The following is a 14,845-nucleotide window of genomic DNA, read 5'->3' as shown; positions in this document are numbered from 1 at the left end:
CCCAGTGAGTCTAGATGCACTGGTTTTTCACAAATGAATTGACATCAAGTAATACTCCACAGAAATAAATAGAAACCTCACTCTCATCTCTTTATTATTGAGCCTCATGATCTAGTTGCTTTTATTCTGTCTTATTCATTTCCTCCACTTATTCCATTTCAGTGAATCTGCTTACTGAATTCTTAACACTTTGATTTAATTTAATGTTTCCGATTGATTTAAAAAGTGTCATTGGCAATAATTTGGCTTTTTTTTTTTTTAAATCCTTCTGAGAAAACCTCTTGCTTTCTGTAAAAATTCCTGAATAAAGGCTAAATTACCTCTTGTGAATTTCAAGCATCCAGTAGGGTTCCAAGACAAAAGCTAGGAGACTGTTTCAAAACACATATGCTTTCTTTTTTTTTTTTTTTGAGGACTTGGATTATTTTTGTTTACAATAGGAACAAAGTCATTCTGATTGAGTTTAACGAAACAGCTTTCTTTGTCCCGCTAAAACTCTGAGAAGTGACACTGTCTGGAAAAGCTGAGGTCAGTTTATAATAACTTGTATTCTTAGTAAACATTACTAATAACTATCTGAAGCCATTAATCCACAAGCTACTGAGTTTTAGCCAATGGGCAATAATACTCCAAATTCAGAGATAAGTGTTGCCTGTACCACTGACTATGAAAACAACTTGGAAAGGAAGAATAGAGGGGGAAAATACATGTGCATAAAACTCTGTGGGAAGTGACAAAATGTAGAGGATTCAATTTACTAAAATAAATCCTTTGGTGACAGGCTTAAAGGAACCCCCACCCTCACAGATCCACCTGCTCAAGAATTATATAATGCATTCCCTGTGTCAAACTTGTAAATGTTCATTTCAATCAAGTGAACACTGATTTTATAAATTTAAAATTAAATCTGAAGGAATCCTGGAGTGGCAAGCATGTCCAAACATGTTTATCATTTTATGCCTCTATATGTGCCTTGGACGACAATGGGAGAGCAAACTGGGCACACTACAAAGATACAGTCGTGGAAGCTTCGATCCTGCCTGGCTGGCAGATGAACTTGTTCATTTAAACCAGGCTCAGCAGGTAGGCTGCCATCCAGATCAACACTCCCAGTGGGTTAAGGGCAAGCACGACCCCTGTTGCCCTGGTCAAAATCCAATCCCGGGCCCGTGTTCTTACTCGAGTATAAACTATACATGTGACCGTATCTTGCAGTAACTTGGTACTTCTGGACTACTCAACAGCTAGTGTTTATCCATTTTGGTACTTTTTAAAGTTCCTCCAGAAATTATCTTTTGCTTCTAATTTTGTCTCTGAAACCCTTGCTAATGAGTTTTCATATACAGACTGCCAGAGATGGAGTAGCAGCTGTAGATTTTCCGTATTAAATAATAAATATTTAATGTATACGAAATAATAGCACTCCGGAAGATAAATAATGGTAAGAACCAGAGTCAAGTAGTAAGGATTCTACATTGGTTTTATGCCCTGTTCTTGTCTGCGGAGACCAAAAGTGGTTTCAGCTGCATACTAATACAAAGTGTGTTCCAAGCATCTATTTTTGGGGAAAATTGGTACAACTGTGATTGGCTTCTTCACAACAATGCTGTTATTGCGTGATTATGTCGCCCAAGCTTTGTCTCTAATTGTCATAGAAATCAATCTTTCAACTTTTATTTCAGTTCCTCAGCTTTACAAATATTCCCGCGAGTTTCCCTTACTGCTATTTGGTCATTCTTATAAATGAACGAATATATACATACAAGAAAAGGCAGGGGGATATGGGGGCTGGCTTTTGTTGTTGTTTGGGGGGGTGGTAGGTTTGCCGCAGCGATTAAGCTCAACTACCAATTGTAGAAATCTAAATGCTATGTACTTAATTCCACTGAATTATCCATCTAAAAATGGTTCAAAAGGCACATTTTGTCCTCTGCATATTTTATCATACTTTGAAAAGCAATTAATTTAAAAAGTGAAATTGCTCAGTTTAGAGGAGAATGTTATTCAAGGACTGTTCTACTCAAGCATGCTGGCACAGTGAAATTCTCGAAATTGCTGTTTTTGTGAATGCAAAATGGTTGACTATCAGGAATTTCAGACGGATCAACCTACATAGTCTTACGTAAAACATCCCTGTACCTCTATCCGGGAGACTGACCATTGTTTAGTGACTATTAGTGGAGGTCAGGGTCAGGAGAAATAACCCCAGCATGGGGAGCTTTTGCTATAAGAGCCACTGCGGGTACTGAATGCATTCTGGTGCCTTTAGGACAGTAACTTTGGGTGAAAGAGGTAAATTACAATGCAGTGAGATGCTCTTCACCTCACAGGGCCTGAGCTGATTCTGTGAGGTAGTGAACCTGAACCAGTCATTATCTAGGAAAAGAGAGATCAATGTTAGCCTCTATTTTCTGCCAGCTTCCTACCGCAAAACACTGACTTCTCCCCGCAAAAGTCAAGATCAGGATGTGTTCTCAGATGCCCTTTGAAGAACAGGACCTGTGTGGATTTTCTTGTCGGAGATCTCCAAGTCAGAAACAGCAAAAGACCAACCGCCCCCTAACCTTCTTCCATCAGTACTAGCCCACAGAGCTGATGTTTTCTCTCTCAAGCCCCAACTGTAAATGGTTATTACACATCAGAGTTAGGGTCTGATACACAGAAATAGCAATCGTATTAAATACAAAAATTAGAGCATGTCCAAAATCACTACAGCATCAACAGAACCAAAGCGTATTTTAATACGCAAGCCCCTCCCGTTTCCCCTCCGCATTACTAAAAGACAATGCATTCCCGTGTCCCCGGAATATAACTTGCAGAGCCTAGGATCTCAGTTAGGGCTCATTATAATAATTAAAACAGACAGTTTCCCCAACCCAGCTTCCCAAGGTGACAGATTGGGGACCTCCTTCTGTGCAATACCACGTTTGGGAGAAAGATTTGGATGAGTGATGTACTGAAAAGAGGCTGCTCTCTATTCATTTAACACCAGCCTCTAGGAGAAAACCACCCCAAGAGCCAGACAGGCCATCCGGATGGTTTCAGAGCTGATTTTTTTTACACGAGACACAAATCCGGCTACCCCTTTCTAACCGCCCCCCCCACCCGCACCCCCCGTGAAAAGCTTTAAACAGGCTCTTGTCAGAGCCCAGGGTACCTTTTCTTTCTTGGCTGTGTTCAGTATTTTCCTCCGCTGCAGTTTCCATGGCTGGCTTCATACCATCCACCAAAAATGCTTTGCCCGCTCCCCCCCGACACCCACGTCTCCCCCTCCTCTTCCTTTTCTTTTGCTCTCCCCTCCGGCTCTTATTTACACCCGGGTGATGGAGAGCTTCGGTGCTTCACTACAGAAGATTACAGTCCCTTCCAAGATGCAAAAGTCTCCGGCGGCGTCAATCCCCCTCCGCCTACTGGTCCAGAAAGACAGCTGCCAAGGGGCCGGCAGCCATACGTCACGGAGGATCCCGGTTATAACACCGCCACCCCTGCCCGCCGCTGCCCAAGTCCCCGATGCGGCTCCCAGGCCCCCCCCCCCCCCGCGCCCCACAGACCACGCTGCGTCTCTGGCTCTCCTGCCTACACGCGCGCTCCGGCTCCCTCCTTCCTCCTCGCCAACTGCACCCAATGAATGCTAATTAATTCTCCCAGGAAAGAATAGATTTGTGACATCAGAGCAGGGGCTGTGGAGCCGAGAGAGAAGAGAGCCCCCTCCCACCACGTGACTTGGCGCTCCGCCGGCCCCTGTGTGTTTCTGCAGAAAGCCTTGTTTCTTCCCACAAGGGAACTCTCACCTTCCCCCTGGGACCCCTGGATGGAGCCTCAGTTTGTTTTATTTCCTTTACCCCTGACCCTAGACCCTAGGATCTAGTTAAAGGACTTGCCCGGGGGTCTCCGTTTTCTTTTTCTTTCTTTAATATGTGTTTTTCCAGAAAAAGACAGAATGCCATATGACATCACTTACATGTGGAATGTAAAAAACAAACAAACAAAAATGATACCAGTTTAACATGTACAAAAGGAGACCCACAGATGGACAGAAGAAAGCAAACTTACTGTTACCAAAGGCAAAAGAGGAGGAAAGGGGTAAATTAGGAGTTTGAGATTATACACACTACCATTTATGAAATAGATAAACAACAAGGCCTTACTTGCCAGCACATGGAACTATACTCAATTATCTTTTAAGAATCTACAATGGAAAGGAATCAGAAAAAGAATAGATATGCATATACGAATATCTTCTGAATCCATGTCCTATACACCTGAAACTATTAACGCCACTGTAAATCAACCACACTTCAATTTTTTAAAATGTGTCTTTCACACAACCTCTAGCAAGCTAGCTACATTGACCTGAACATATCAAAGAGGGGAGGAAAAGCACAGAAGGAGGAGGGCCCAAACACCGATTTAACAACAGCAGTATAGCAATTCAGCCCCAGAATCCTTTTCCTGATCTATAGCTAACATATGAGATAGTAAGAGAAACTTCAGCTCAAACCTAATTCATAAAAAAGTATCCATCTTTATTTTAAAAGAAGCATAATACGCTACAAGTATATCTAGCTGACGTTTTGCTGACTCCTTGGTTGAAAAATCAAAGTAGAGTGGTTTTTCTTCTTGGATGTGGTTATTTCTGTAAGGAGCCTTAGTCCCTAGAATCCCGCATTCGGAGTCAAAAGGCTGTTTTTAAGAACGCTCTAATTGTTCAGCAGAAAGGCTATTTTAAAAACAATGATTGTGACTACTGCTCTCACAAGTCTCCTTGCATCCTCAGATACTATTGGACCAATGTTCTCAACCCATCTAAGCACATATATCAGAGTTATAAGCTCTATGGTTCCAAACATCACTAATTTCTGCACCATTTTAAAACATTTGTTTGACCTGCTTACCTTCACTGCTCCTATTCAAAAGATTTACAGAAATTCAGTGTAACACCCTCAAGGTCCATCCATGGACGCTAAGTGAAGTGAGTCAGACTGAGAAAGACAGATACTGTAACATCTGATTTCCCTTATATGTGGAATCCAACCAACAAACCAAACAAAATAAGCAAAATCCAGACTCAAGATACAGAGACAAGACTGGTGGCTTCCAGAGGGGAGAGGGGTTTGGGGAGGAGGGAGAAATGGATGAAGGAGATTAAGATGTAAACATTTCCAGTTATAACAATGAGTGAGTCATGGAGGTGTAACGTACAATGTGGGAAATACAGTCAATAATATTGTATTAACTTTGTAAGGTGACAGACATCAACTAGACATATTATGGTGAGCATTTTGCCATGTATGCAAACATTGAATCACTATGCTGTACACCTAAAATTAACATAATATTGTATGTCAGCTGTACCTCAATTAAAAAAAATTCTAGAAACTCAAGTCAAATACAATCATGACCACTGATAAGTATAGGGTGAAGGGTTTCCTGATTCAGACAGTCTGCTAGTTGTTTGGGGTTGAACACATCTCAGAAGCAAACATAAAGACAAGTAGGAGGCCACCATCTCCTAAAAAATCCTCTTCCAAGTTTTGAAGGTCTGTTGCTCAACACTTAAAAACAAAAAAAGGTATAAGATCCTGAATCAAAATCCTCTAACAACCTGATCTTTTAATGCATTCATGTGAGATAATCCCTGAAGACTTCTACATTCAATGCCTCTGGCCCGGTTGAACCAGAAAAGATTTTAAAAACCAGCTTAGCTTGTTTCAACATTTTTCATTTTGTACATCTCATTTTCCACTTTCAGCCTCGTCTTAGGAGACCCACAATCAACTAGCCCCTTGAATTCCGGCCCCAGCCAACTTTATTGTCTCATGGTGGGGGGATTGAGAAGCATGGCAGCCTAAGATTTCAGACTTGCAAAAAGAAACACGGATGTGATGTTAACTAACCTGCAAAGGAAAACCTGACAATGTGTCCACATAGGATGGTCTGCAAACAGTTTTTAAAGATGGCTTAGGTATATCCTGGACATGAGTTTGGGTAAACTCCGGGAGTTGGTGATGGACAGGGAGGCCTGGCATGCTGCAATTCATGGGGTCGCAAAGAGTCGGACATGGCTGAGTGACTGAACTGGACTAGGTGTGTTCAGAAGGGAAGATGCCAAATGTTCTTTTGTGACAGGCTTGTTCTCCCTCAGCAGTTCAAGAGAGAATTAATACCAAAACAAAATACAATTCAGCACAAAAAGGCATAATTGTGATTAGCTACATTATCAGGTTTCATTTAAAAAGTGCAATCATTCAACCAAAAGCAAAATCAGTCAATTATAGAAATGGCAGAATAGAATAATTTGGGGGGGTTATTACTTAAGAAGAGCATTTTAAAATGTTGGTGGAAGTGGGCAGGCAGAATATAAAAGACATTCTAAATTTAGGGGCCACACTAGTTCTGTATCAGAGTCATGGAATTCATAACCATTGGACAAAACATTTACAAATTCCCCGCTTGATAGTCTGATCTCTTTTTCACCTTGAAAAACTATAAATAGACTATGCATCGCTTTTGCCTTATTCACAACTTTCTCATTTTCTTTTCATGAGACAATGAGTATGACAATTCTAGAAGTTACCATTGCATCACTTTCTAAGCAGCCTCAAATCCTCACTGGTGTTTGTGATGAAACATGTGAATCAGAAGAAACATGAAAGAAAAGTTTTTCACAGCCAGAAAGAAAGCAGAATATACACCGAGAACTTTTCTGAGGTTCATATCCATTTTTGGCCAGAAAAATGGACTATGCAGAATGAATAGGATGCAAAATATCTCCGAGAGCTGAAAATTATTCTGAGCCCCATGCTTTAAGGCATTCTGGTGGAAGGTACAAATATTTCTAAAAGCAAAGCCAAAACAGGAATAACAAGTATTGACGTCAACTGGATACAGTACATTGAACCATACAAGCTTGCTGATATTGACTAAAAGAGCAGGAGTTTCTCATGGTTCAACCAGGTACCCTGTAGGCTGATGGAATACAGAGAACCCTTCTAAACCAGGGGAATCCAATCTGATACAAGCACTATGGTGTCCCAACAAAGGAGAGGAGAGCAAGGGGGGGAAGAGAATGGGAAAAAATTTCACAGAACAGAGTTGGCTACCACAGTAAGGTTAAAAACCTACAGAGTTGTTGTGTTAGTTGCTTAGTCATGTCCGACTCTTTGCGACCCCATGGACTGTAGCCCACCAGGCTCCTCTGTCCATGGAATTCTCCCGGCAAGAATACTGAAGTGGGTGGCCATCTCCTCCTCCAGGGTATTATCCCGACCCAGGGATCAAACCTGTATTGCAGGATCTCCTGTATTGCAGGCAGATTCTTTACCATTTGAGCCACCAGGGATTCCCAGCCTGCAAGGTAGGTGAGCAAAAGACTAAGAGCAGGGAAGGGTGGGGCAGGGATAGATCAGTCCAGGAAACAGTGAGAAGCATACAAAAAGAGAAAGGGTATTTTCAAAGTGTTGGGGAGATGATTTTCTTGACAGAGGGGCCAGAGTATAGGGTGTGGGAGTGGGGAGGGAAATGAGACAGCTGAACCAGCAGAGTGGGATCCAGGGAGGTTGAACACCTGCTAATCCTGGAGGCAGTGGGCAGAGATGGAAGGCTTGAGAGCAGATATAACCCATGAGTTCCGAAGGTCGCCCTGTTGGTAATGGGAAAGACAGCATGGCACAGGGCAAGCCTAAAAGCTGCCAAACTCATTTGGAGTATTCTGATGGAGTACAGGCAAGAGAAGGGGAGTGTGAATGAGGGCATGAGAAGGAAGGCAAAGGCCCTGATGACACCTGATTGGATCAGGGGAGTGGAAAAGGAGAAGGTGGGAAGGGAAATCTGGAGTCTCTAGGCTGGCTGAGTTAGGAGCTAGCCATGCTGTGAACCAAGTGAGGAAATGAAGGAGGAGGCAGAGGTTGGAACGAGAGCTGAGTTTGTGTGGTTTCAGGGGCCCCAGATATTCTGCGGAAGCTGTCCAGGAGGCAATCGGGAGCGTGGCTCTGATGGGCTGGGGGCTCCCAGAGACGAGGATCTAGGAGCCTGTGGTCTAGAGGGACCCTTGGGAATGCACAAAGTCAATCTGTGCTCAAATGTACCTTCACAGGGGATCCGCCCTGACTCTCTTGCCTAAAAGAGGAGCCCTGAGAGATTCAGTCCCTTAACCTTGGTTGCTCATTGTGACTTTAACCACAGTCCACCACTGATCTAGCTATTCGCTCATCCATTGATTGCCTCTCTTCCCTTAGAATATAAACCCTTTGCAGACAGACATTTTTGTCTCTTTGTCCTCTGTTGTATTACCGGCTCCTAGAACAGTCCTCAACTGTAGGTCTTCAAAGAACATACTTTAAATGAACAGCAAACAAATGACTGGGGAGAGATTATAGAGTCCAGTGACACTGAGATTTCAATTCAAGGAACACTGACTTTTAAATATAAAGGTTAAGGAAACAATAGAAAGAAAGGTCAAAGAGTCCAGGAAGGAAAAAATCAGAAAAGCCAGGGAATAAGGCCAAAGTGGGATGATGGGATGAGAAAAAGGTACCATGAAGGGCATCAAGCTAACAGTGTCAGACAGAGTTGACTAGTACAGGAGGAGCAAGGAATACAGGAAGAGTACAGGAGGAGCAAGAAAGATACCAAGGGGCAAGCAGAGTGGGCCCTTTACCACTACATAGCCAGAGAAACTTCCATGAGAAGGGTTTTGGTGGGATAATGGCAATTCCCAAGTCTGAGCACAACTGTAACTCAAGATGCAGGGCTCTCGCGGTCCAGCTGAAATTGTAATCTTATAATAGGGCTGTGTGCCCAGGTTTGTTTCTCCGGGTCCAGTATTCCACTTGTCAAGACCATTTTGATTTTTCTTCTATGATCTGTTCCGTTAAGAATGATCTTCCCAGGCTTACTTTGTCTCTAACCATTCTGGTCACCAATCTGTGTGTGTGTGTGTGAGAGAGAGAGGGAGAGAGATGGGGGTGGACTTCCCCACACTACCAAGGATTTCTCTGACACCACCAGGGTGACCTACAATTCACCTCAAGTACAACACTCCCAGGACACAGCACCAGACCCCAGAGGTTAAGGGTTCAGCTCCCCCAACACTGGCTCTCCCCACCCCCCCACCCACTTTAGACAACAATCTGGTAGAACGAAGAAGAGGAAGCAGGGGCAGCCTGCTCTCTGAAGAAACATGAGGGGAGGGTGACAGACAGATGCAGGCAGATCAAGGGGGAGAAACACACTGAGGAAGAGAATCCTTGAAGGCTTTAGGCTGAAAAGAAGATAGGGGGTTGAAAGAGATTTAAGGAGAATCAAGTGAAGGTGGAGAAACGACGGATGGAGGTCACAGGAGAGGCGGAGAAGGATGGAACACTGCTCCCTCTGACGTGAGAGTGAGAAAAGAGGAAGTAGAGGGAATAGTTTCTCTAAGATTGAAGGCATTTTGTCTTAGAAGAGGTGGTGGTGGTGACAGAGAGGTTACAAAGGTACCCTCGTAAGGCCCTGAGAAGGGTCCATTTGTTACTTGCTTTAGTTCACTTCACAGCCCTAGGAGGGAGGGATCATTAGCCCCTTCTTCTAGGATGTCATCCATGATGGGAAGGTATGATGGGTTTGGTCTCAGTCAGAGAAACAGCACGCTCTGAGTGCAGAGGTTTGGGATCCTGAATGGGGCTGAGACTTCAGGAGATCCGCAACCAGAAGCTGAACATGGAAGATAAACAATGCCCTCACTAGGGTTCTCATCATGCTGGAGAGAAAAGGACCCCAACACCCTGGAACCACGCTGAAAGCCAAACAATACACAAGGACGAGATGATGGGCTTTTCAACTGGTTTCAATGAAAAAAGGGCAAGTTTCTCCTTTTTCCTGTGTACACAAGGCATACATAGGAGACAAGGCAGCTGATCTCCTGACAATATGCTTCCTGATTAATTATCACATCCTGTGGGGAGCTGAGTCTCCTCATTAAGAGTGGCGTACCATCAATGAGCTCTCCCTGGGAGGGCCCCCAATTAACTCGTCCGCTAAGCATGGACCAGCAATATGAACAAGGGCAGGTCTCCCAAGCCCTTCTGGTAACTGCTGACCTGCAACTATTGAGACTGCACTTGTGGGATCAATGGAGCCATTCCTTCTCTGTTAGCTACAGACCCCTAGGGCAAGGATGTCCTCTTACCCAGCAGGAGGTGGTAGCTCAACCTCAAAGCCGGGTGGGTCGAGGGTGCTCTGAGGGGGGTTTTTCTCTACATTATCTGCCAAAATCCCTCCCACGCTGCCTCCCCAGTTCTTCCCCTTTTCCCAGAAGGCACAGCTCAAAGCCCCCTCCTCCAGAAAGGCCTCTTTGGTTCAATCTACCCACTTCCTCTTCCTCCCATTCTTCCCTTGAACCATCCCTCTCTCAGTTATAAATGCAGCAACAGAAGAATTTGGCAAATTATGGGATGAGCCTGTCAGGGTACGGAAAAAACGATGGGAACCCTTTAAACTTGAGAACTCTGGGAGCATGAAAGAGACCTTATTCTTGCCCAATCGTTGTAGACACTCCTCTGCAATGATCAGCAAGTCATCATATAAGACTGGAAGCACCAGTTACCAGGGACACTTGGCCAGTTCCCTTTAAAAGCTACAGCGAAAGAGCTGGGTGGATGTGGAGCCAAAGTAGCACCGTGTCTAGAAGTCCCACCACACCCCTCCTTCTACCGGAGAGGTGACACCAGCTCAAAAGAGGTGGAGAGTGGCCAGAACTCAGGGATTGGGAGGTCTCCTCTGTACCAACATTGCTGCTGGAACTTGAACCCACGCTCTTTCATTCTGGCCTTCATGATGGCATTGAGAGATGGGCATAATTACCCCCCTTGCTTGGACAGAGGGACCCAGATCAACGGGACCCAGGAAGCCAACGGGACTCAGTCAAGGTCACAGAGCTGGTCAGAGGCTGCGCTGAGCATTGACTGACTCAGGCCATTGGATGCCAAAGCTGGGAACTCAAGGGTCAGGCAGCCACAATGGTGACTAGGTGACCAAGCTGTGTCACCTTGGAGAATCCGGGTCACCGCCCAAGATGCACTCAGGATGCGCACCACCGCTTCAAGGCCAGCTCCACCAGGTACCAACCTTGGTGATACCATGTGACCTCAGCTTTGTCACCTGTTAAAAGGGCCAGTAGAGACCTGCCTTCCTCAGGCTACTGTGAGGGCGATAAAGTCCTGCCCTTAGAGACTCAGTACAAAGCGTCCTATGGGGTACTCATGAAAGGCTAGGATTTCTGTCTTCTGGATTCTCATGCCCACACCACAATCATACAGGTCCAAGAAGGAGGGAGAGAGAGGAAGAAGGAAGAGATAGTGATTCTGCATCCTTTCAGACCTTTCCCTATCCCTGAGGGGTTCACTTCTGTGCCCATCTGGTCTGAATGAATTTCAAAGGGCACTCTGCATCCCCACACCCACCCCAAACCTCCCTGCAGAGGTACAGTTTGGATGCGACCTCTGTGAATAAGCTATAAACAAATCAATGGAACTGAGATGAACAAGGCAACAGGATTAAAAAAAAGATGTGCCTCCAAGGGTACTTGTTAGTACAGTGTCCAAATTGGTTTCTAGAATCTAGAAGATGTTGCTAATACCTGGGTGTGTGTGTGTGTGTGTCAGTCACTCAGTCGTGTCCAACTCTTTACAACCTCATGGACTGTAGCCCACCAGACTCCTCTGTTCATGGGATTTCCCAGGCAAGAATACTGGAGTGGGTTGCCATTCCCTTCTCCAGGGAACTTCCCAATCCAGGATTGAACCTGGGTCTCCAGCATTGCCGGGTTCTTTACCATCTGAGCCACCAGGGAAGCCCCAATACCTGGGTACTCAAGACCAAATTAGATTTGCCCCTGATGCTTGTTTAAAAAAAAATCACATAGAGCCCACCGTCAGAAGGGCCTCAAGATTGGTTTCATACACTGATGCTAATGTCTTGAAATTCTTAATAACTTATCTGTGAACTTTTGTTCTGCAAGTGAAATCAATGGGACAATGGCGCATGCGTGTGAGCAGGGGAGCCACGTGCTCCTTGCCCCCTATTTGCATACAGCACTCACAGTGCCCCATGCACAGAAAGCCAGTGGGCCCACGAGGCAGGGAAAGAGTCGACAACAGGACAAGGTGAGGATGTTCTGTCTACCACTGAGTATGCACTGCCTCTGTCCCTTGCCAGTCATGGCAACTTGGGCAATGCACGCCCAAGCCTCCACTCCCTCATCTATAAGAAGACTGGACAAGATGCTTTGCAGAGCCAGTCCTGGCTTGAAGGTCCACTGAGCTTGAAATGACCAGTTTGGTAGTGTGGTTACAAAAAATAAGACATCAGATAACAGGTCCTGCAACCCCCCAACCTACATCACTGTTCCCGTGGACCTAAGTCGTCTTCCTGTGCAGGTCATGTTTCACCTGCTCTAAGTGACCCTGCGATGGATTCTGCTGGGCTCCTGGCATTCTCTGGAACAAGATGCCAACACCTCTTCCTTTGGAAGTATGTGGTGCAATTCAGTTTTTCTCAGCTTTGCCCTGACTAACCTGGAGTTTCTTGAAGCAGTTCCACTAAACTTACCTTCCAGAGAAGGCAATGGCACCCCACTCCAGTACTCTTGCCTGGAAAATCCCATGGATGGAGGAGCCTGGTAGGCTGCAGTCCATGGGGTCGCTGAGAGTCGGACATGACTGAGCGACTTCACTTTCACTTTTCACTTTCATGCACTGGAGAAGGAAATGGCAACCCACTCCAGTGTTCTTGCCTGGAGAATCCCAGGGACGGCAGAGCCTGCTGGGCTGCCATCTATGGGGTCACACAGAGTCAGACACGACTGAGGTGACTTAGCAGCAGCAGCAAACTTACCTTAGTGCTGACAGCACAAAGACAATGGAAACCAATAGAACCATTACAAAAATTTTTCATAATGAAAATTCTAGACCCCGTTACCCACTTGGAAATATGTTTTTGAAGCAAAATGAATAAAACGTGGTGCTTTCCAATAGAATATACCAACACTGAAGGTCACATTCTAATGTTTGGGGGTTTTCCACACAGAAATCTGGTAGAACGAAAGTTTTAATTGGGGTTTGATTAAGATTTCTTCGTGGGTCAGGGATTTTAATTTTTAGTACAAATGAAGTATACATTTGCTTACTTTTGACAATTAAAAACTAGGTTACTGAGAGGCTAAGATGGAATGGCTACAGTATTTATCGGCCCATGAACTCCCAGTGTGGACTGAGGTGGACTGGGCGAGGATGTGGCTGTCATCTGCTCCTACTGTCAACATGACCTTCCTGAAACCACCTACTCAGATGAAGGATAATGAACAGTGCAGACAGGCAGTCTCATGCTGAGTGATTCTGATAAACACACCAAAGTCTAAAAACCACTGATTTACAGGAGAGCATGATTATCTAACATGTAGCTTGACAGATGGAGAAGGCAATGGCAACCCACTCCGGTACTCTTGCCTGGAAAATCCCATGGACGGAGGAGCCTGGTGGGCTGCTGTCTATGGGGTCGCACAGAGTCGGACACGACTGAAGTGACTTAGCAGCAGCAGCAGCTTGACAGAACATCCGCGCTTTACCAATACTTAGCTTGACAGAGTACATGACATTTCCTTTGGGCCATTATAATGCCTATTCCTGCTAGTTCAGGGAAATACCCGGGATTCACTGATACATAATTCAAGTGCCCTCAGATTAAAGTCCACAGAAAAATCAGTCCCTTGGTGGATCAGCAGATGGGTGGTCCAGGGCTGGTATAAAATATAAATTGCACAAAACTGTGAGCTATGTTAGTTAGTCAACTGCTGTTAAGAACCTACACTAAAAGAGAACCCAAACCACATACTTCAAAATATATCACATTTATTCAAATGCAATCTTTTATTCACTTGCCTCTTCTGTTTCTTTTCTGGGATGGAAATGAGGAGAAGTAGGATGAAGTCATTTAAGGCCCTGTACTGCACTAAAATAATCTGTGGGCTTTTTGCTTTTGCAGGTGGCTCGATCCTTGAGCGGGAAGATCCCGTGGAGGAGGACATGGCAACCCTCTCTGGTATTCTTGCCTGGAGAATCCCATGGACAGAGGACCCTGGCAGGCTGCAGTCCACGGGGTCGCCAAGAGTTGGATGTGACTCAGCGACTAACACTTTCACTTTGCCTTTGCAAGTTGGAAACCACTAGGACAACTTGAAATAGCTGTCCCTGCCAGGTCAGACATAAAATATCCTAGAGCATTGAAAAGGCAGCCAACACAGATTACATCTTAGCTACTGCACTGAAATCTATCAAACTATTTGATGTCATGAATTACTTCTGATGCAATTACTTCTTACTGGGGAATCTGAAGATTCAGAGCATCTCAGAGGAAAAGGGAAAATGTGAGGAACAACCTCTCTGTATGGGTCCTGAAAGGTGGTGATTGCATAGCAGCTATAGAAAATCACTGTGAAACCAGAGAAATGCTGGAAATTGAGACAAAAATTGTCCTAAATTTCAAAAGCAGACAGAACAGAGTTCTCTCTGATCACTGGAAAAACTTGAGATTCTTCAACAAATGACTCAGGAATACTCCTAACAGGAAACTGTGATGTCCAGAAGGCAGCCCAGGTTTCCTGAGGCGCAAGTGATACCAAACTAACCTATGCTTTTTTGTAATTTGAATATTTAATTTGTGGATTTGACATGTTTAAATGACAGTCACTGAGGAAAAAGCCTGCCATCTCCCATGAACATTCTGTGAATCAATTTTAGTCAAACTGTGTTCTTCCATCTTCACCGTTATTCATTCACCCAATCAGCATCTTGGTTGCCAAGATAGCGCC

The 14,845-nt window shown here is 44.7% G+C and overlaps 1 protein-coding gene across 6 annotated transcripts in view; it reads right to left on the bottom strand.

Annotated features, from left to right (window-relative positions):
* The window catches only part of GPM6B (glycoprotein M6B), a 156,484-nt gene that overhangs the window by 38,865 nt on the left and 102,774 nt on the right, over window positions 1-14,845 (bottom strand). For 2 of the 6 annotated variants that reach the window (XM_081566429.1, XM_081566432.1), the window contains exon 1: window positions 3,158-3,625. The exons of 2 other annotated variants lie outside the window; for them this stretch is intronic. In XM_081566429.1, coding sequence (XP_081422555.1) covers window positions 3,158-3,218 — 61 coding nt within the window. In that variant the 5' untranslated portion in view covers window positions 3,219-3,625. Of the gene's footprint in view, window positions 1-3,157; window positions 3,626-14,845 lie in introns of those variants that run through there. 2 more of the 6 variants (XM_081566428.1, XM_081566430.1) reach the window with 2 other exon arrangements.

This window comes from Giraffa tippelskirchi, chromosome X, assembly GCF_054371585.1.
Source record: "Giraffa tippelskirchi isolate mGirTip1 chromosome X, T2T-mGirTip1v1.2.pri, whole genome shotgun sequence".
In the NCBI taxonomy this organism is placed as follows: domain Eukaryota; kingdom Metazoa; phylum Chordata; class Mammalia; order Artiodactyla; family Giraffidae; genus Giraffa; species Giraffa tippelskirchi.
The sequence above is the reverse complement of the archived record's forward strand: the minus strand, read 5'-3'. Positions and strand labels throughout refer to the sequence as shown.